Consider the following 22,620-nt stretch of genomic DNA (forward strand, 5'->3'; position numbering starts at 1 on the left):
TTTTGAGATGAAGTTTTGCTCTTGTTGCCCAATTAAGTTGTTTTTCTAATTTCATTTTCAGATTGTGTCTTGCAGATGTATAGAAATACAATTGATAAATGATTCTGGCTATTAACCTTTGATGCTTCAACCTTGCTGAACACATTTTTTTTTTTTGAGACGGAGTTTAGCTCTTGTTGCCCAGGGTGGTGGCATGATCTTGGCTCACCACAACCTCCGCCTCCCGGGCTCAATAGATTCTTCTGCCTCAGCCTCCCTAGTAGCTGGGATTACAGGTATGCGCCACCATGCCCGGCTAATTTTGTATTTTTAGTAGAAATAGGGTTTCTCCATGTTGGTCAGGCTGGTCTCAAACTCCCGACCTCAGGTTATCCGTCCGCCTCGGCCTCCTAAAGTGCTGGGATTACAGGCATGAGGCACCGTGCCCGGGCAAATCTGCTTATTTTTAAGCTTTTTGATGCTTTTCTGTTTTGTTTCAGTTTTTTTTCCTATTTATTAATATAAGTTCTTTAGGTATTTTGGATATTTGTTAAAAAGCTTTTCAATTTGTTCATTGGTTTCTTTGCTGTGAAGGTTTTCAATTTGACATTGTCCCATGTTTAGTTTTGCTTTTCATGTCTCCACTTTTGTGACATATTCAGTAAATTATTGTCAAGATCCATACCTAGAAACTTCTAGACAAAAACCTAAAAGAAAAGTTTTCTCATTTCAGGTCTTACACTTAAATGTTGTTTTTTGATTTTTTTTTTTGGAGACAGAGTCTCACTCTGTTGCCCAGGCTGGAGTGCAGTGGTGCGATCTCGACTCACTGCAGCCTTCGCCTCCTGGGTTCAAGCGATTCTCCTGCCATAGCCTGCTGAGTAGCTGGGACTATTGGCACGCGCTACCACGCCCAGCTAATTTTTGTACTTTTAGTAGAGAAAGGGTTTTACCATGTTGGCCAGGATGGTCTCGACCTCCTGACCTTGTGATCCACCCGCCTCTGCTTCCCAAAGTGCTGGGATTACAGTCGTGAGCCACCACGCTTGGTCACATTTAAATCTTTAATAAATTTTTATTTGATTTTAGTTTGGCAAACTATGCCACCCCCCCCCCCGCCACTGTTGAATTTTGTTAATAAAGTTTTATTGGAACACAACCACATTCATTGATTTACTTACTTTCTATTGTTGCTTTCACCCTACCTCCAATGTAAGAGTTGAGTAATTATGACAAGACCGGATGGCTGTCAGAGCCTCAGATGTTTTCTATCTGCTCCTTTTATTTTATTTATTTTTTTGAGACGGAGTCTTGCTCTGTCACCCAGGCTGGAGTTCAGTCATGTGATCTTGGCTCACTGCAACCTCTGTTTCCTGGGTTGAAGCGATGCTCCTGCCTCAGCCTCCCGAGTAGCTGGGATTACAGGCACCTGCCACCACACCCGGCTAATTTTTGTATTTTTAGTAGAGGTGGGGTTTCATCATATTGGCCAGGTTGGTCTCGAACTCCTGACCTCCACCTGCCTCGGCCTCCCAAATTGCTGGGATAACAGGCGTTAGCCACCGCGCCTTGCCTTGCCCCTTTACATAAACAGTTTGCTGACCATTGCTCTAAGGCATTCTGTTCCATTCTTGCCTTGTGGAAGCAGCAGAATGAACCTAGGTAATAGCCGGGGGAAGTGCTGAGGATGGAAATGTCAGCCTCTAGAGCAGCACTGCCCCATAGAACTCCGCAGGAATGAAAATGTTCTTTATCTGTATCGACAAAGGCAGTAGCCACTAGCCACCTGGATGGCTGACTCCATTCTAGTCTGTGTTTTTTGGTGCTCTGTCGTCTTGCTGCTGACTATTCAGCCTGTCACCATGGCACAGTCTTGTAGGCCGCCCAGGTTGGTCTCAGCGATCCTGGAGCTACTGACTTCTTCCTTTGGCACTGTAAGATCAGACAGGGAAATACTCATACCCAGAGTCAAAGATTTTGTCCAGCTCCCACAGGTCAACCACTTGCCCAAGTCTGCTGTGAGAGTGACGATGACAGATGAGGGTACTTGCTAGTTGGCTACTCCTTTCCCCTATTCATTTTATGCATCTTCCTTCTGTCCTTAGGTTATTTGTGCACATAGTTTCTTGCTGTAGTACCCAATGTGGGTCAGAGTCAGCATTTGTTAAATATGATGATTTTCTTTAGGAACAACTAAATCTACTCATCAATCAGTAGGATTGATTTCAGGAGATTCAGGAGACAATAGGTTTAGAAAATACGCAAACTGCTATTTTGAGAGGCTTGAAAGGGAGAGAGAACTTACGTTAAAAAAAGTTCCTATGGTAACAACTTTTAATGCTATTTTATTCAGTCTCCATGGTCTATCAGATAGGTAACGTAGTAACACTAATTTTACAGATAAAGCTAAAATCTGGAAGCAATGTGGAATAATGGAACGAGGTTGGATTTTTGTATTGTGTCCTAGATTTAAATCTGGCTTTCCGACATAGAGCTGTTTGATTATAGGTAAATTGTTCTACTTTAATTGGCTTTTGTTTACTCCTTTGTAGACGAGGGGTTTCAATACCAACTTTGCAGGATTGTGATGGGGAGAGAATATGTAAAGACCCTTATCAACTATCTGGCACTTGAAGAATGGCAGATGATAATGATGATGATGTTGTAAAGAATGAATGACTTGGCCAGGTAATGGAGCTTCCGGTATTGGGAGCCAAGGCTTTAAACACACCTGCCTGACTCGACGGTCCATGCTGTCAATTCTCCAGTGTGAATGAAGTGGGCAGGCAAGGGTGAGAAACGCTAAGGTTTTTACTCAGTAAGTCTCCATCACAGGCCCTATTCTAGGCTCAGGAATGCAAACATGATTACCATCGTAGCTCTGTCCTCAAAGGTCTCCAATCTATTTAGCATTAAGCATATGTGGAGTTTCAGAAGGAACCAGCGGCGAGACTGGTGAATCAATGCCCAATGCTTCACCATACTCCCCCAGTGTATGCTCAATAGTTCATTGAACTGTGGAGATAAGTTGGTGGGTAGGGTCTCAGAAGAATGAGAGGACAGGAGACACAGATTAGATGTTTAGTTTCATATTAAGACTGGCTCCTCTGAGCCACAAGTCGAGGATGAGTGAACCCGCAGTGGGAGTGAGATGACATTCTTTGCCAGCTGAGTAACCCACTTAGTGAAGGAGGTTCACGGAGTTGGAAAATCAGCAGGGGGAATGGAACGAGGCAGTGGGCTCCCATGTTAGGTTGAAAGGCAAGTGTTGGCTTGAAGCCAGTTACTGTTTACACCGCAGCTCAGCAGCTTGGAAACTGGAGCAGGAGGTGTGGCTGGGTTTACCCAACGCTAGGATTTGAGCCCAGGGTGCCTACTCCATTGCCTGGCCTACAGTAAATTGAGGACTACAGAAAGTTATCTGTTTTCGCCCTTGTCTTCAACCAGGCACGGTAATACCCCCATTTTCCATATGAGGCAATTGAGGCCAGAAACATTAGGGGACGGTGAAGCCTAAAGCAGATTTGTTCAGGACAGGCCGGCCCAAACGCACCAGGAGTGCCCCTGACTCTGGAGAGGACACCAACTGGACAGCGTCTGCCTGTATCGCCTATCCCCAGCAAATCAGGCGCCTGGAAGAGGATCCCCGGTGGGTCTCACGGAGGGCGCTCCGGCTTCAACCCCGCCGTTCCCAGCAGGCCATGCGGCTGCCCTCCAGACGCCCGCGTGGGTACGAGTCAGGGGTCCAGTGTTGCTAGTAATAAAAGATCAACAACCGGGCCTCGTAACCCACAACTTCCAGGGAATGCCAAGAAGGCCCCAGGGCCCTGGCGCCCCGGCAACCGCCCCCGTCCGGGGCCAGGCCCGCCCCCGTCCGCGCTGATTGGAGGGCAGCGAAAGCGCCGTCCAGCGATTGGTAGGTGATGTCACAAAGGGGCGGGGCGCGGCGGCAGCGGAGTGTTGTCGGCCAGTGCCTTCCGTGAAGTCGCTCGCGGGGTCGTTGGGCCCTGTCGACCTGTAGGCGGGCGAGCGAGCCGGCGGACAAGACTGCGGGTGAGGCTGAGCTAGCGAGCGGCCGGCAGGGGGGGCGCCCGGGCTGCGAGCCGCTGAGCCCAGCCGCGCTGCCGCCGCCGGCCGTCGTGGGGCCGGAATGGCGCAAGGCCGGAGTGGCGCGGGCGCTCGGCGCTGGGCTGCCGGGTAGAGTACTGTCCCCGCCCCTCGCCTTGCGGCCTGACGCCGGCCGCTGCTGCCCGGGGACCGGAGCGGCGGGCCGCCTTTGCCCAGGACACACGCTCTGGCGTTTGTTCCTTTGGGCGTGACGCCAGCTTCAACGGGTACCCGGCTTTCCCGACGGGTGCTGATCTCCGAGTCGCTGTTGTCACGCGGACTGCTGTCCTCCAGTTTCAGGCCCGTGGGTCGGGGGAGCCCGGATTGGTCTTGGAGGAGCAACGGCTGCGCAGGTGACTCGGTGGCCTCAAGTGTGTAGGTACCTGGATGGCGCGAGGAGATGCTAGCTCTGAAATATTTCCCAATTCCGCTTGCAGATCAACTCCGGACTAGAGCTTAGGCTACAGACAAATTAGGCGGTTGATGTGATTCTGTAGCTCGTATTTAGAACTTTAGGGATGTTTTCACATATCAGTAAATGTAGATCTGTGTCACAGTTTTAATGGCAGCTTCACATTCTGGATATCTTTATGTTGGGGAAAATGTTTCAAAGGTAACTGCTCTTCTGTAGCTAAGCTTCTTTAGAGCAGAGGATGGAGGAAATTCTGAGTTACTGAAATTACGTATTCAGCGCTATTGCCTGTTTACCTTTAACTTCCATTTCATCCTTGGAGTTGTGTTTTTAGAAACTTTTCAGAAGAAATGAGAGAAATGCTTTGGGAATTGATTTTTTTTTTTTTTTTTAAGTTCTAGGGTACATGTGCACAACGTGCAGGTTTGGTACATAGCTATACATGTGCCATGTTGGTTGTCTGCACCGACTAACTCGTCATTTACATTGCGTATTTCTCCTAATGCTATCCCTCCCCCAGTCCCACTCCCCACGACAGGCCCCAGTGTGTGATGTTCCCCTCCCTGTGTCCAAGTGTTCTCATTGTTCAGTTCCCATCTGTGAGTGAGAACATGCGGTGTTTGGTTTTCTGTCCTTGTGACAGTTTGCTGAGAATGATGGTTTCCAGCTTCATCCATGTCCCTGCAAAGGACATGAACTCATCCTTTTTTATGGCTGCATAGTATTCCATGGTGTATATGTGCCACATTTTCTTGATCCAGTCTATCACTGATGGACATTTGGGTTGGTTCCAAGTCTTTGCTATTGTGAATAGTGCCACAATAAACATACATGTGCATGTGTCTTTATAGTGGCATGATTTATAATCCTTTGGGTATATACCCAGTAATGGGATCGCTGGGTCAAATGGTATTTCTAGTTCTAGATCCTTGAGGAATCGCCACACTGTTTTCCACAATGGTTGAACTAATTTACACTCCCACCAACAGTATAAAAGCGTTCCTATTTCTCCACATCCTCTCCAGCATCTGTTGTTTCCTGACTTTATAATGATCGCCATTCTAACTGGTGTGAGATGGTATCTCACTGTGGTTTTGATTTGCATTTTTCTGATGACCAGTGATGATGAGTATTTTTTCATGTGTCTGTTGGCTGCATAAATGTCTTCTTTTGAGAAGTGTCTGTTCATATCCTTTGCCCACTTTTTGATGTGGTTGTTTGTTTTTTTCTTGAAAATTTGTTTAAGTTCTTTGTAGATTCTGGATATTAGCCCTTTGTCATGTGGGTAGATTGCAAAATTTTTTTCCCATTCTGTAGGTTGCCTGTTCACTCTGATGGTAGTTTCTTTTGCTGTGCAGAAGCTCTTTAGTTTAATTGATCCCATTTGTCTATTTTGGCTTTTGTTGCCATCGCTTTTGGTGTTTTAGTCATGAAGTCCTTGCTCATGCTTATGTTCTGAAAGGTATTGCCTAGGTTTTCTTCTAGGGTTTTTATGGCTTCAGGTCTAACATTTAAGTCTTTAATCCATCTTGAATTAATTTTTGTATAAGATGTAAGGAAGGGATCCAGTTTCAGCTTTCTACATATGGCTAGCCAGTTTTCCCAGCACCATTTATTAAATAGGGAATCATTTCCCTACGTCTTGTTTTTGTCAGGTTTGTCAAAGATGGTTGTAGGCTGGGCACGGTGGCTCACGCCTGTAATCCCAGCACTTTGGGAGGCCGAGGCAGGCGGATCACCTGAGGTTGAGAGTTTGAGCCCAGCCTGACCAACATGGAGAAACCCCATCTCTACTAAAAATACAAAAAAATTAGCCAGGCGTGGTGGCACATGCCTGTAATCCCAGCTACTAGGAAGCCTGAGGCAGGAGAATCGCTTGAACTTGGGAGGCGGAGGTTGTGGTGAGCCAAGATCACACCATTGCACTCCAGCCTGGGCAACAAAAGCGAAACTCTGTCTCAAAAAAAAAATCAGATAGTTGTGATTTTTGCACATTGATTTTGTACCCTGAGACTTTGCTTAAGTTGTTTATCAGCTTAAGGAGATTTTGGGTTAAGATGATGGGGTTTTCTAAATGTATAATCATGTCGTCTGCAAACAGGGACAATTTGACTTCCTCTTTTCCTAATTGAATATCCTTTATTTCTGTCTCCTGCCTGATTACCCTGGCCAGAACTTCCAACACTATGTTAAATAGGAGTGGTGAGAGAGGGCATCCCTGTCTTGTGCCGGTTTTCAAAGGGAATGCTTCCAGTTTTTGCCCATTCACTGTGATATTGGCTGTGAGTTTGTCATAAATAACTCTTATTATTTTGAGATACGTTTCATCAATACCTAGTTTATTAAGAGTTTTTAGCATGAAGGGCTGTTGGATTTTGTCAACGGCCTTTTCTACATCTATTAAGATAATCATGTGGTTTTTGTCGTTGGCTCTGTTTATGTGATGGATTATATTTATTGATTTGCATATATTGAACCAGCCTTGCATCCCAGGGATGAGGCCGACTTGATCGTAGTGGATAAGCTTTTTGATGTGCTGCTGGATTCTGTGTGCCAGTATTTTATTGAGGATTTTTGCATAGATGTTCATCAGGGATATTGGTCTAAAATTCTCTTTTGTTGTGTCTCTGCCAGGCTTTGGTATCAGGATGATGCTGGCCTCATAAAATGAGTTAGGGAGGATTCCCTCTTTTTCTATTGATTGGAATAGTTTCAGAAGGAATGGTACCAGCTCCTCTTTGTACCCCTGGTAGAATTTGGCTGTGAATCCATCTGGACCTGGACTTTTTTGTTGGTAGGCTATTAATTATTGCCTCAATTTCAGAGCCTGTTATTGGTTTCTTCAGAGATTCCACTTCTTCCTGGTTTAGTCTTGGGAAGGTATATGTGTCCAGGAATTTATCAATTTCTTCTAGATTTTCTAGTTTATTTGTGTAGAGGTGTTTATAGTATTCTCTGATGGTAGTTTGTATTTCTGTGGGATTGCTGGTGATATCCCCTTTATCTTTTTTTATTGTGTCTATTTGATTCTTCTCTCTTTTCTTATTAGTCTTACTAGCAGTCTATCAATTTTGTTGATATTTTCAAAAATCCAGCTCTTGGATTCATTGATTTTTTGAAGGGTTTTTTGTATCTCTATATCCTTCAGTTCTGCTCTGATCTTAGTTATTTCTTGCCTTCTGCTAGCTTTTGAATTTGTTTGCTCTTGCTTCTCTAGTTCTTTTAATTGTGATGTTAGCGTGTCAATTTTAGATCTTTCCTGCTTTCTCTTGTGGGCATTTAGTGCTATAAATTTCTCTGTACACACTGCTTTAAATGTGTCCCAGAGATTCTGGTGCATTGTGTCTTTGTTCTCATTGGTTTCAAAGAACATCTTTATTTCTGCCTTCATTTCATTATTTACCCAGTAGTCATTCAGGAGCAGGTTGTTCAGTTTCCATGTAGTTGTGCGGTTTTGAGTGAGTTTCTTAATCCTGAGTTCTAATTTGATTGCGCTGTGGTCTGAGAGACAGTTTGTTGTGATTTCTGTTGTTTTACATTTGCTAAGGAGTGCTTTATTTCCAACTATTTGGTCAACTTTGGAATAAGTGCGATGTGATGCTGAGAAGAATGTATATTCTGTTGATTTGAGGTGGAGAGTTCTGTAGATGTCTATTAGGTCTGCTTGGTGCAGAGCTGAGTTCAAGTCCTGGATACCCTTGTTAACCTTCTGTCTTATTGATCTGTCTAACACTAACAGTGGGGTGTTAAAGTCTCCCATTATTATTGTCTAAGAGTCTAAGTCTCTTTGTAGGTCTCTAAGGACTTGCTTAATGAATCTGGGTGCTCTTGTATTGGGTGCATATATAGGATAGTTAGCACTTCTTGTTAAAGTGATCCCTTTACTATTATGTGATGGCCTTCTTTGTCTCTTTTGATCTTTGTTGGTTTAAAGTCTGTTTTATCAGAGACTAGGACTGCAACCCCTGCCTTTTCTTGCTTTCCATATGCTTGGTAGATCTTCCTTCATCCCTTTATTTTGAGCCTATGTGTGTCTTTGCACGTGAGATGGGTCTCCCGTATACAGCACACTGATGGGTCTTGACTCTTTATCCAATTTGCCAGTCTGTGTCTTTTAATTGAGGCATTTAGCCCATTTACATATAAGGTTAATATTGTTATGTGTGAATTTGATCCTGTCTTTATGATGTTAGCTGGTGATTTTGCCCATTGTTGCAGTTTCTTCATAGCATCAATGGTCTTTACCATTTGGCATGTTTTTGCAGTGGCTGGTACCGGTTGTTCCTTTCCATGTTTAGTGTTTCCTTCAGGAGCTCTTGTAAGGCAGGCCTGGTGGTGACAAAATCTCTCAGCATTTGCTTGTCTGTAAAGGATTTTATTTCTCCTTCACTTACGAAGCTTAGTTTGGCTGGATGTGAAATTCTGGGTTGAAAATTCTTTTCTTTAAGAATGTTGAATATTGGCCCCCACTCTATTCTGGCTTGTAGAGTTTCTGCTGAGAGATCCGCTGTTAGTCTGATGGGCTTCCCTTTGTGGGTAACCTGACCTTTCTCTCTGGCTGCCCTTAATATTTTTTCCTTCATTTCAACCTTGGTGAATCTGACAATTATGTGTCTTGGGGTTGCTCTTCTCGAGGAGTATCTTTGTGGTGGTCTCTGCATTTCCTGAATTTGAATGTTGGCCTGCCTTGCTAGGTTGGGGAAGTTCTCCTGGATAATATCCTGCAGAGTGTTTTCCAACTTGTTTCATTCTCCCCATCACTTTCAGGTACACCAATCAAATGTAGATTTGGTCTTTTCACATAGTCCCATATTTGTTGGAGGATTTGTTCATTGTGGTTTTACCTACCTTTGGTCTTTGATGTTGGTGACCTACAGAGGGGGTTTTGATGTGGATGTCCTTTTTGTTGATGTTGATGTTATTCCTTTCTGTTTGTTAGTTTTCCTTCTAACAGTCAGTTCCCTCAGCTGCAGGTCTGTTGGAGTTTGCTGGATTTCCACTGCAGACCGTGTTTGCCTGGGTATCACCAGTGGAGGTTGCAGAACAGCAAATATTGCTGTCTGATCCTTCCTCTGGAAGCTTTGTCCCAGAGGGGCACCTGCCTGTATGAGGTGTCAGTCGGCCCCTACTGGGAGGTGTCTCCCAGTTAGGCTACACGGGGGTCAGGGAGCCTCTTGAGGAGGCAGGCTGTCCGTTCTCAGAGCTTAAACACTGTGCTGGGAGAACCACTGCTCTCTTCCGAGCTGTCAGACAGGAACATTTAAGTCTGCAGAAGTTTCTGCTGCCTTTTGGTCAGCTATGCCTTACCCCCAGAGGTGGAGTCTATAGAGGCAGCAAGCCTTGTAACGCTGCAGTGTTCCAGCTTCCGAGCCGCTTCCTTGTAACGCTGCGGAAGTAGGGCTTCCTTGTAACGCTGCGGAAGTAGCGTCCTTGTAATGCTGCGGAAGTTCCAGCTTCCGAGCCGCTTTGTTTACCTACTCAAGCCTCAGCAATGGTGGACACCCCTCTCCCTGCTGGGCTGCTGCCTCGCAGGTCAATCTCAGACTGCTGTGCTAGCAGTGAGCAAGGCTCCATGGGCATGGGACCCGCTGAGCCAGGCACAGGATGTAATCTCCTGGTCTGCTGGTTGCTAAGACTGTGAGAAAAGCGCAGTATTTGAGCCGGAGTGTTGCGTTTTTCCAGGTACCGTCTGTCAGGGCTTCCCTCGGCTAGGAAAGGGAAATCCCCCGACCTATTGCGCTTCCCAGGTGAGGGGACGCCACACCCTGCTTTGGCTCGCCCTCCATGGGCTGCACCCACTGTCCAACCAGTCCCAATGAGATGAACCAGGTACCTCAGTTGAAAATGCAGAAATCACCCGTCTTCTGCATCAATCACGCTGGGAGCTGCAGACCGGAGCTGTTCTGTTCAGCCATCTTGGAACGAACTAGGAATTGATTTAGAAATCTTTTTGGTGTCATTACTTTTAATAGCTAGGTATATATTTTAATTGTAAAAATTCTGGAGGTACTTTTTTCTCTACCTGCCCACATTTTTTTTTTTTTTTTTTGAGACAGGGTCTGGCTGTGTTGCCCAGGTTGGAGTGCAGTGGCATAATCATAGCTTGCTGCAGCTTGGAACTCCAGGGCTCCGGTGATCCTCCTACCTTAGCCTCCTGAATGGCTGGGACTACAGGTGTGTGTGCCATCATGCCCAGCTAATTTTTTTTTTTTAATTTTGTAGAGACAAGGGTCTCACTATGTTGCCCAGGCTGGTCTCGACTTTTACCTCAAGTGATTCTCCTACCTTGGCCTCCTGAATTGCTGGGATTATAGGCATGAGCCACTGTGGTCAGCTTTTTTCTGTTTTCTTTGTTTCCTCTTCCCCTTCTGTTTTGTTTTTTTAGCTGTTTTTCCATCCCATCTTTAAGTCTTCATTGCCCCCTCATTTTCCAACATCGTGAGTCCTACCGTATGCTCAGCTAAGCATGATCACACACTATTTCAAGAAGCCATTCATGGACCCACCTTTTAGTACTGGCTGGGTCTTTGTCCTGCTGCAGCTTCCATTTGCTCCTCAGCTATCCTCTAGGCATCCAGTCTGGCTTAACCAGATTTCATGGCCTCATTTTGTCCTCTGCTACAGTGATTTCTACTCCTGAGGAGAAGCATAACTATCTTCTAGAGGGAAACATTTTCACTTTTGGTTATCAACCTTTGTTCTTTTGGGATATTGGAAATTACCCCATTGACTGGACCCAGACTTACAGTGGAAGTTCCAGCACAATTAATGCTGTTTGGGGTTGTTCTTTTTCTTCTGGCATATAGCTGCATTATCCATTCTCATTGTAGGTGAAGGACTTCCAAATCTGTTATCTTCTACCCTCCCCCAGCCTATTATTTTCAGGGTCTCACTATGGAAGAACACTGTGGTGAAAGAAACACTCCTAATTCCTTGGGCAGTCATAGTCACTCATGTCTTTATTTCTGTCATGTTCATTTTACAGTCCTGACACCTGACTTCTGTTGCTAGAGCTACACCTATGTAGGTAGGAGTACTGTTGGCTTTGGGGATACACACACTGGCAACTCTATAGTTAGTACACTCTTATTTGATATAGCATAAATATGTTTTTAAGAATTCATGTTATCCAAAATTATAAAAGCAGTTGCTTAAATGAGTGAAAGAAAGGGAGTTAAGGTTAGAGAGCTCCATACAAAGTCATATATAAGCAATGCAGCTTTTTAATTTAGCTTTTATTTAAGAGCAATGACCCCTTTACCACTATCACCAGCAGTATTATTAGCGTGGTATCTTGTATTACCCTATTTATTACCCATCATTTTGAAATATGGTGTAACAATACTCAAAAGAGCTGTGCAGGCGAGGCGTGGTGCCTTACGCCTGTAATCCTAGCACTTTGGGAGGCCAATGCGGGCGGATCATGAGGTCAAGAGATCAAGACTGTCCTGGCCAATGTGGAGAAACCCTGTCTCTACTAAAAATACAAAAATTAGCTGGGTGTGGTGATATGTGCCTGTAGTCCCAGCTACTCAGGAGGCTGAGGCAGGAGAACCACTTGAACCTGGGATGTGGAGGTTGCAGTGAGCCGAGATTGTGCCACTGCACTCCAGCCTAGCGACAGAGCCAGACTCCATCTCAAAAAAAAAAAAAAAGCTGTGCTATAAGCAACAACTTTCTTTTTTGTAACTCCATCTCTTTTAGGATCATTAGCAGTCTGTAAAATGCAATTCAGATTCCCAAATTAATTAATTGTATTTCCTATTAGTGTTATAAAAACTTACATTATAGCAGATTCCTGTGTGTGCACGTACGTTATGAGTTGGATAAACATTGGTGGACTTCATTTGGAGTGAATCAGAATGGGATTCCCATGAGAAGCCAACACAGCTCTAAACAAACTTTTGGAGCATGATATGGCTTGGATGTTTTGTCCCCTCCAAATCTCATGTTGAAATGTGACCCCCAGCATTGGAGGTGGGCCTAGTGGGAGGTGTTTGGATCATGGAGGTGGATCCTCATGAATGTCTAGGTGCTGTCCTTGTGGTAATGAATGAGTTCTCACTCTGATTTCACATGAGATCTGGTTTAAAAGAACCTAGGGGCCGGGTGTGGTGGCTCACGCCTGGGCGACAGAGCAAGACTCTGTCTCAAAAAAAAAAAAAAAAGTTGGCCAGGTGCAGTGGCCCATGCTTGTAATCCCAGCACTTTGGGAGGCAGCGGATCACGAGGTCAGGAGTTCGAGACCAGCCTGCCAATATGGTGAAATCCCGTCTCTACTAAAAATACAAAAATTAGCTTGGCTTGGTGGTGTGGGCCTGTAGTCCCAGCTACTCGGGAGGCTTGAGGCAGGAGAATCACTTGAACCCAGGAGGTGGAGGTTGCAGTGAGCTGAGATCACACCACTGCACTTCACCCTGGGCGACAGAGGGAGACTCTGTCTCAAAAAAAAAAAAAAAAAAAAAAAGAACAATATAAAGAAGTCATATTGTTTAGAATTGGTCCTCTGTAGGTGTCATGGGGTTGGGGGAAAATCCAAAATGATTGACAGATCATTTTGAGTGACAGTATGAAAGGTGGTACTCTTTACCAAGATGGGGACTACAGGAAAGCAGGAGGTTTGTGGGAAAAATATAAGTTTTGAGTATGTTGGATTTGTGGCGTATACAGATTTCAGATGCCTCTGGAATAGCATGCTTATGGAGTGGAGATTATTAACCAAACCACAATCTTTAAAAATAACTGCTTCTTTAAACATGCTTATATGAAAATTGTAGTGAGTTCAGTGATATCTCATATCCTTTGGTAGAAAAAAATGCAAAAAATGTATGTATGACATATTTCTATGACTCTTGTACTTTCACAGTGTTCACTTTTTGTTTACCTAGATTTACTCACTGATATCCTTCTCCCACTCTGAGGCTTTACCTATCATGAAATACATTTAAAAATTTACCCATGTTGGAAACCACTTCCCAACTCATCCTATAAGGCCAATATTACCCTGATAGCAAATCCTGACGGACATAATGAAAACTACAGCTCATCATCTCTTGTGATTATAGACACAGAAATCCTGAGGAAATATTTTCAGATCAAATCCATCAACATATGTAAAGGATTACATACCATGTACAAATGGGATTTACCCCAGTAATGCAAGATTGATTTGACACATAAAAATTAATGTAATATGTGAATAAAAAAGTAAAGAAAACCAAATGATTACTTCAATAGACAATGAAAAAAGCGTTTGACAAAATCCGCACTCCTTCATGATTAAAAAGAAAACCCACCTAAAGCAGGAATAGAAGGGAAGCTCATCAACCTTATAATGGTAATCTATGAAAACCCCACTGTTAACATTATGCCTAAAGACTCAACGGTTTCCTTCTACAATCAAGAATTAGACAAGGATGTCCAGTTTCACCACTTTTATTCAATCTTGTACTGAAGGTTCTAGAGCAGGGCAGTTACGCAAGAAAGGGAAATAAGCCCAGTGCAGTGGCTCAGGCCTGTAATCCCAGCTCTTTGGGAGGCCAAGGTGGGTGTGTCACTTGAGGTCAGCAGTTCGAGACCAGCCTGGCCAACTTGGTGAAACCTCGTCTCTACTAAAAATACAAAAATTTGCCTGGTGTGGTGGCAGGTGCCTGTAATCCCAGCTATTTGGGAAGCTGAGACAGGCAAATCGCTTGAACTCGGGAGGTGGAGGTTGCAATGAGCTGAGATTGTGCCATTTTACTTCAGCCCAGGCAATGGAGTGGGACTGTCCCCGCCTCCAAAAAAAAGAAAAACAAAAAAAAAGAACATATAGATTAGAAAGGGAGAAGTAAAACTCTACTTGTAAATGACATGATCTTGTATATAGAGCTTTTATAGAGAGCATTTATTTAGGAAGATTTAAATAACTAAATGAACGAAATAAACAGTTCAGCACAGTTGCAGTGTGCAAGATCAATATATTAAAATCGGTTGTTTTTCTATAAACCAGCAATGAAAAATCTGTAAATAAGACAGTGATTCCATTTGTAATAGCATTTGAAGGAATAAAATACTTAGGAATAAATTTAATAAAAGAGAACAAAACTCGTGCTTTAAAAATTATAAAATGTTGAAATAAATTAGATATAAACTGAAAAATAGTATGTATTTATGGATTAGAAGACTTAGTATTAAGATTGCAATATTCTCCAAATCTACAGACTTAATACAATCCCTGTCAAAATCCCAGCTGACATTTTTGCAAAATGGGCATACTTAAAATTCATATGGCAATTCAAGGAGCCCAGAATAGCCAACAATCTAAAAAGAACAAATTGGAGGCCTCACACTTCCTGATTTCAGAACTTACTACAAAGCTACAGTAATTAAGATATGGTGGTACTGGCATAGGTAGATCAACAGAATAAAGAGTCTGGAAATAAACCTTCATATTTACAATAAATTGGTTTTTAAGAAGGATCCAAGACAATTCAGTTGGGAATGAATGGTTATTCTGACAAATGATACTGTAACAACTGGTTATCTACATGCAAAAGAATAAAGTTAGACCCTACCTCACACCATACACAAAACTAAATTGAAATTGGACAGTACACCTAAATATAAGAGCTAAAACTATACAATTTTTAGAAAAATATATAAGTCAATCTTTATTACCTTGGGTTAGGCCAAGCTTTTTAAGTATGATAAAGGAAAAATAGCCTAATTAGACTTCAACAAAATTAAAAACTTTTGTGTTTCAAAAGATATTATCAAGAGACAACCCACAAAATGAGAGAAGATATTTGCCATTCATATATCTGTTAAGTGTTTTTATCTAGAATATGTAATATAAAAACTCATACAACTCAATAAAAAATCCAATTAAAAATAGACAAAACATATGAATAGGCATTTCTCCAAAGAATGTATGCAAATGGCCAATAATGACATAAAAAAGATGCGCAATATCATTAGTTTTTAAAGAAATGGAAGTCAACCACAATGAGATACTACTTCACACCCACTAGGATAGCTTTAATCAAAAGGACAGAAACAAGTATTGGCAAGGGTGTGGAGAAATTGGCACCCTCATTCATTGTTGATGGGACTATAGAATGATCCATACCATTTAGAAAACTGTTTGGTAGTTCCACAAATTGCTAAACATAAGAGTTATCACATTACCTAGCAAAGCTACTTCAAAGAGAAAGGAAAACATATATTTACACAAAAACTTGCAGTTGAATGTTCATCTTAGCATTATATGTAACAGCCCAAAATTGGAAACGACTCAAATGCTCATCAACTGATGGATGGATAAACAACATGAGATATATTGCTACAAGGGACTATTATTCAGCAATAAAAAGGAGTGAAGTCCTGATATATCCTAGAACATGATGAACTTTGAAAACATTATGCTAAGTGAAAGAAGCCAGTCACGAAAAAATCATATATGATTCTATTTATGTGAAATGTCCAGAATAGACCAATTTGGAGATAGAAAGTAGATCAGTGGTTGTCTAGGGTTGAGTGGGGGACTGGGGGAATTTGGGAGTGATGGTTACAGGGTATGGGGTTCCTTTTAGAGGTGATGAAAATGTTTTAAAGCAAATGTGGTGATGGTTGCACAACTCTGTGTATGTAATAAAAACCATTGAATTTTAGACTTTAAATGAGTGACTTTTATGGTATGTGAATTATATTTCAATAAAGCTTTTTTTTTTTTTTTTTTTTAATGATGGAGTCTTGCTCTGTCACCCAGGTTGGAGTTCAGTGGCGCAATCTTGGCTCACTGCAACCTCTGCCTCCTGGACTCAAGCAATTCTCCTGCCTCAGCCTCCCGAGTAGCTGGGACTACAGGTGTGCGCCACCATTCCTGGCTAATTTTTGTATTTTTTGGTAGAGATGGGGTTTCGCCATTTTGGCCAGGCTGGTCTCGAACTCCTGACCTCAGGTGATCCGCCCACCTCGGCCTCCCAACGTGCTGGGATTACAGGTGTGAGCCACTGCGCCTGGCCCTCAGTAAAGCTATTTTTAAAAAGGTTTACCCACCTCACCAGAAAGATGTGTATCATTTGTCCTAGTTTAAGTTCAAGGCCCCCCTGTATAGAGTTTTCACGATTAATAGCAATAGCAATTTGATCATTTTTGTGCACCTAGTTCTATACTTGTCATTTAGTTTACTACTTCTATTTGTTGGGCTTACCACTCATATTTATTAGCCATTGTATGTGTGTGAGCAGAGATTGTCTAATACTTATTATCAATTTTAATGTCATCTGAATGCTATAATACTGGAAACCATTGATGATTTAGTGAGTACTACTTTTTCTTTTTTTTTTGAGACCAGCGTCTTTCTCTGTTGCCCAGGCTGGGGTGCTGTGGTGCGATCTCGGCTCACTGCAAGCTCTGCCTCCCAGGTTCACGCGATTCTCCTGCCTCAGCCTCCCAAGTAGCTGGGACTACAGGCACACACCGCCACGCCCGGCTCATTTTTTTCTTGTATTTTTAGTAGAGATTGGGTCTCACCATGTTAGCCAGGATGGTCTCGATCTCCTGACCTCATGATCTGCCACCTCAGCCTCCCAAAGTGCTGGGATTACAGGCATGAGCCACAGCCCCTGGCCTAGTGAGTACTATTTTTAAGCAACCTATTATGGTGGTTGGCATTCCTTTTATCCAGTATGATTCAAATATACAACAGGAGTAGGCATGGTGGCTCACGCCTGTAATCCCAGCACTTTGGGAGGCAGGCGGGTGGATCACAAGGTCAAGAGATCGAGACCATCCTGGCCAACATGGTGAAACCCCGTCTCTACTAAAAATACAAAAATCTGCTGGGCATGGTGGTGGGTGCCTGTAATCCCAGCTACTTGGGAGACTGAGGCAGGAGAATTGCTTGAACCCGGGAGGCGGAGGTTGCAGTGAGCCGAGATTGTGCTACTGCACTCCAACCTGGCGACAGAGTGAGACTCTGTCAACAAAAAAAAAAAAAAAAAAAAAGTCAAATGTACAATCGTTGTAAAGTTATGCTTTATATGGTGTAGAAGACATAATTTGTATGTTTTAGAAAAGGATATGAATAAATTTTTCAAAGCCTTACAGAAATATACTGATGTGTTTGTCGAGTTTGGCTTATATATCATTTAACAACAAAAGTATTTGTTGAGCATGTACTGTATATATAACTGTGCTGAGCTCTAGTAAGATACATTATAATATCAAAAATATACCTAGTCTTAATAATCTTATGGTCTAGATGGGAGAGTGATTTCAGAGACAAATGTGAAAAGTTCAGGATTAGACATAATTAAAAGCACTAAAGTGAATTCTGGGACTGTCTGGAAGATTGATATGGGCCACAGTTACATGGAAAATCTTTATGGACAAATACGACTTTCAGATAGGCTTGTTAAAAAAATTCTTGTCTTTTTAGGTACAAAACTCAAAACATGAACAACAATATATATTACCAATCTTCAAACCTGATTTGGCTAGAACTGGAATACAGTTGCCTACGACATATTTTAGAGGAACTAGAAAAGTCAAAGTAATGGATAACAGAAAAGAGCCTCCATTCTTCAATGATGATAACATGGGACCATTTTACTACAGGCTTCATTTCTGTGATACCATGGAGCTCTTCATTGAAACATTAACTGGAACATGTTTTGAGCTGAGAGTTTCACCTTTTGAAACTGTTATTTCTGTGAAAGCAAAAATTCGAAGATTGGAAGGTACTCGTCTTTCTTTGTTTTTAGGATATGAAAATTAAATTTGTTCATCAATAATGTCTAGTAGTTTTTGAACTATTTTAATGGAGACAAATTTCAAACATATATGATGTTAGAATAAGATAATGAACCCCCTCCTACTTCCTCTCTCCAACATTTATCAGCTTATGAACTATTTTATCCCCATTGCTGTGTTCACCACATTCTTTGGAAACAAATGCCTGGCATCATGCTATGGTGTGAAATAATATTTTAGAATAGCTTTCAGCAGGTTATAGTGACATGCAAATTATGCCTTAACTATTTTATAGTTACTTTTAATGTTACTTTATATTACTTTTAATGGGAAATAGTAATTATATTCCCTTCTAGGGGCCTTATTTCCCTTTTTACACTGCTTTGCAACCACCCTCCTTTTTTTTTTTTAATGTGGAGGTTTTCCAAAAAGAGTTTTTGGCTTACATTTACATATATTCAAAGTTCCCTTAGTATAGCAGGGGTGCTGAATAATGTGTAATGTCTCTTTTGTGGTTTGTATATTTGCAGAAAGTGCCTAAAAAGACTAATTTGTATTAAAATTAGTCTTTGCATTTTGCAGATTTCTGCAATAAGTAATGTTTGCCATTTATAGTTGTTAAAAATCCAGTTTTGAGTAGAAAATTAAATTGTTCCATATAACAGTAAATGGATCTTTGTTGATGGAACCAGCTGGAACTTGCTTGTAATATAAAGGTAGTGACTAGGGTTGCCCTCCAGCTGGTTTAAGTTCAGAATTATAGAAGGATGAGGAGGGTTAGAATTTTTCATTTTTGTGAGGCCAAGAATATATATGAGCTCCTGAATATTTGCTATTTCTCTAGACCCAGGAGATCCTACTGAAGTGAGTGGCTGGCCGAGTCCAGTGACCACATCAGCACATTCAGTAATGACTCTTGAAGCTTTTGTCTGCCCTAAATGATTTGGTGAGATCTAGAGTCATAATAGTTTATTTTGACTTTGTTCTCTTTTGCAATTTATATCATAGTTTAAAGGATACCTTTTTTGGAGCATGAAGATAAAATCTTGCATTGTAAATAATCTCTGTACTTTTTATCTCTTTCATGAATTTTAAATAATTTGTATGCAGCAAAAGCACTTTAGAGAGGATCCTGTTTCAATCTTTTTATGTCAGAAGAGTCAACTTGGGTTTAGAGGAGATTAATAACTCATCCAAGGGAAATATTTAGTTTCCGTGAGTCAGAACCAGAGCCAAGTTATAGAGTCCTTGTCCTCTGTAGGAGGAGACATTGTGGGGACAAAAGCAGTGGCTTTGTGGTTATTAGACAATTGAATCTAAGTTTAAATGTTTATGAACAAATACAGATATTGGGAAATTAAATAAGGTAATATGTAAAATACCTACTGTCTTAGTCTGCTGGAGCTGTCATAACAAAATACCACAGACTGGTGGCTTAAACAACAGAAATTTATTTCTCACTGTCTGAAGGCTGAATATCAGGGTACCAGCATGGGCAGGTTCTGGTGGGGACTGTCCTCTATGCTTGCTCACTGCATTTTCACTGCATCTTCACATGGCAGAGAGAGGGCATAGTATCTTTTTTTTTTTTTTTTTTTTTTTTTATTCCTTCGAGACGGAGTTTCGTACCTGTTGCCCAGGCTGGAGAATGGCGCAATCTCTGCTCACCACAACCTCCGCCTCCTGGGTTCAAGCGATTCTCCTGCCTCAGCCTCCCAAGTAGCTGGGATTACAGGCATGCACCACCATGCCCGACTAATTTTGCACTTTTAGTAGAGATGGGGTTTTACCATGTTGTCCAGGCTGGTCTCGAACTCCTGACCTCAGGTGATCCACATGCCTTGGCCTCCCAAAGTGCTGGGATTACAGGCGTGAGCCACCTAACTCAGCCAAAAAATACATTTTAAGCCCTTTCTGGGTGATCTTTACATTTATATCCTGGAAGACATTTGGGATCACACGGTATGAGTCAGATTCTCCAAGTTAGAGGGATATGGAGTACGGAGGGCAGAGATGAGGCTGCTTGGGTTTGTCCTGCTGGGAAAATGATTATTCTGCCAGACTGCTTTTCCTTTAGGGGAAGTTTTTGGTGAGTTGAGAACTAGAGCCTGGCGGAGAGAGTGGGGAGGATGGAGGGGCTAGTGGAGAAAGGGCTGAAACAGTGTGCCGCATTAGGAACAAGGAGGCTGCAGCAAGGGAGGAGCAGGGCCTGCTCAGGGACTTAAAATGGGCCTTGAAAAAGGGACTGGAGTGCCGAAGCCATGCTGCCTGGCTTCAGATTACTGGCTGCCCAAATTACTTAATCTCTCTGTATCTTAGTTGTCTCAGTCTAAAATAGGAAGAATAATAGTATTTATCTCAAAGGGTTGTTCTCAGGATTAAATGAGTTAAAGGTGAAGTGCTTAGCAGAGCGATCCTCCTGCCTCAGCCTTCCAAAGAGCTGGGATTACAAACATGAGCCACCAGGCCCAGCCCTCTTCCTTTGTTTATGTAGATCTGAGTTTCTGACCTACATCTTGTTTTTTGTGAATAATGTCTTTTAACATTTCTTGCAATATGGGTCCACTGGCAACAAATTCCACCAAGCTCAGCCCTCTTGCTTTCTTTATGTAGATCTTAGTTTCTGACCTACATCATTTTTTCTGTGAATAATGTGTTTTAACGTTTCTTGCAAAAAAGCCATCTTTTAACGTTTCTTGTTTGTCTGAAAAAGTATTTCTCCTTCATTTCTGAAGGGTAATATTTCAGGGTATAGAATTCTAAGTTGGTATTTTTTGTCTTTCAACACTAAATATTCCACTCCACTCTTTTGTTATTTGCATGATTTCTGATGAAAACTCCCCTGTAGTAATTATCTTTGCTTCTCTTTAGGTAAGGTGTTTTTTTCCCTTTCCTGGCTGATTTAAGGATTTTGTCTTTGTCTTTGCTTTTCTACAGTTTGATATAATATGTTGAAGGTGTATATTTTTTGGTAGTTACCGTGTTTGGTATTCTCTGAGCTTCTTGGATCTGTGGTTTGGTATGTTTCATTAATTTTGGAAAATCTGGGCCATTATTTAAGTATTTCTTCTGTCTCATTTTTTCTTCTGATATTCTAGTGGCACCTTTTGAAATTGCTACAACTTTTGAAATTGTCCCACAGTTAATAGATGTTGTTTTTGTGCATTCTTTTTTCTCTTAACAGCCCGTTTTGCCAAGTTTATTTTATTTTCTTTGTTTCTTTTATTTATTTATTTATTTTGAGATGGGATTTCACTATGTTGGCCAGGCTGGACTTGAACTCCTGGACGCAAATGATCCTTGTGCCTCAGCCTTTCAAGTAGTTGGGACTACAAGTGCATACCACTGTGCCTTGCCTAGGAAGTTTCTGTTGCCATTTTTTTTTTTTTTTTTTTTTTTTGAGACGCGTCTTGCTCTGTCGCCCATGCTGGAGTGCTGTGGCGTGATCTCGGCTCCCTGCAAGCTCCACCTCCCGGGTTCACGCCATTCTCCTGCCTCAGCCTCCCGAGTAGGTGGGACTACATGCCCGGCTAATTTTTTGTATTTTAGTAGAGACGGGGTTTTACCGCGTTAGTCAGGATGGTCTCGATCTCCTGACCTCGGGATCTGCCCGTCTCGGCCTCCCAAATTGCTGGGATTACAGGCGTGAGCCACCGCACCCGGCCTCTGTTGCCATTTTTCAAACTTCCCAATTCTTTTCCAGATCCAGTCTGCAGATCACCAGTCAAAGGCATTCTTTATTTCTGTTAGTGTTTTTATTTTTAACATCTACTTTTTATTCTTAAAGTTTCCATCTCTGCTTGTATTATCAATCTGTTATTTCATGTTGTATACTTTTCCATTAGATTTCTTAGCATATTAATCTTAGCTGTTTTAATTTCCCTGTCTGATAATTTCAAGATCTCTGCCATATCTGAGTCTATTTCTGATGCTAGTTTTGTCTTTTCATACTGTATTTTTTCATGTCTTTTAGCATGCTTTGTAATTTTTAGTTGAAAACCAGACATAATATATCAGGTAATAGGAATTGAGGTAAATAGGACATTAGAGTGAGGTTTTATCTTCAACTTGCTAGAAATTGGGCTGTGTTTAATGTTTGCTGTGATTATAAGTGCCAGAGGCTTCAAATTCCTCTAGTTTTTTCTTATTTTGTCTCCCCTGTTGCCTTTGAGTTTCCCTCCTTAGAGTTTGTGTCTTACAATTCTTTCTGTTGTAATCCACTGTTGTTATACTGGAGCCTTGTTAGTGTGGTGGTGAGGTATTAGGAAGAGGGGGAACATTCTGTAATCTTATGATTAAATCTTTCAGTGGGCCTGTGCCTCTAGGCTGGGACCTTCAAAGTGTATCTTAGCTTCTCCCCTCCTTCAACTTCTAGTAGTTTAGGT

At 42.0% G+C, this 22,620-nt stretch overlaps 1 protein-coding gene across 10 annotated transcripts in view; it reads left to right on the forward strand.

Moving 5' to 3' along the window:
- Window positions 1-3,897: 3,897 nt before the first annotated feature.
- Window positions 3,898-22,620, forward strand: part of ZFAND4 (zinc finger AN1-type containing 4) — a 65,206-nt gene continuing 46,483 nt past the window's right edge. The window contains exons 1-2 of one of the 10 annotated variants that reach the window (XM_002820682.4): window positions 3,898-4,032; window positions 17,922-18,222. In XM_002820682.4, the coding sequence (XP_002820728.2) occupies window positions 18,039-18,222 (184 nt within the window). In that variant the 5' untranslated portion in view covers window positions 3,898-4,032; window positions 17,922-18,038. Of the gene's footprint in view, window positions 4,466-17,921; window positions 18,223-19,079; window positions 19,182-22,620 lie in introns of those variants that run through there. The other 9 variants (XM_002820681.4, XM_024254211.3, XM_009245340.4 and 6 more) reach the window with 9 other exon arrangements.

The sequence above is a fragment of the Pongo abelii genome, chromosome 8, assembly GCF_028885655.2.
Source record: "Pongo abelii isolate AG06213 chromosome 8, NHGRI_mPonAbe1-v2.0_pri, whole genome shotgun sequence".
Taxonomy (NCBI): domain Eukaryota; kingdom Metazoa; phylum Chordata; class Mammalia; order Primates; family Hominidae; genus Pongo; species Pongo abelii.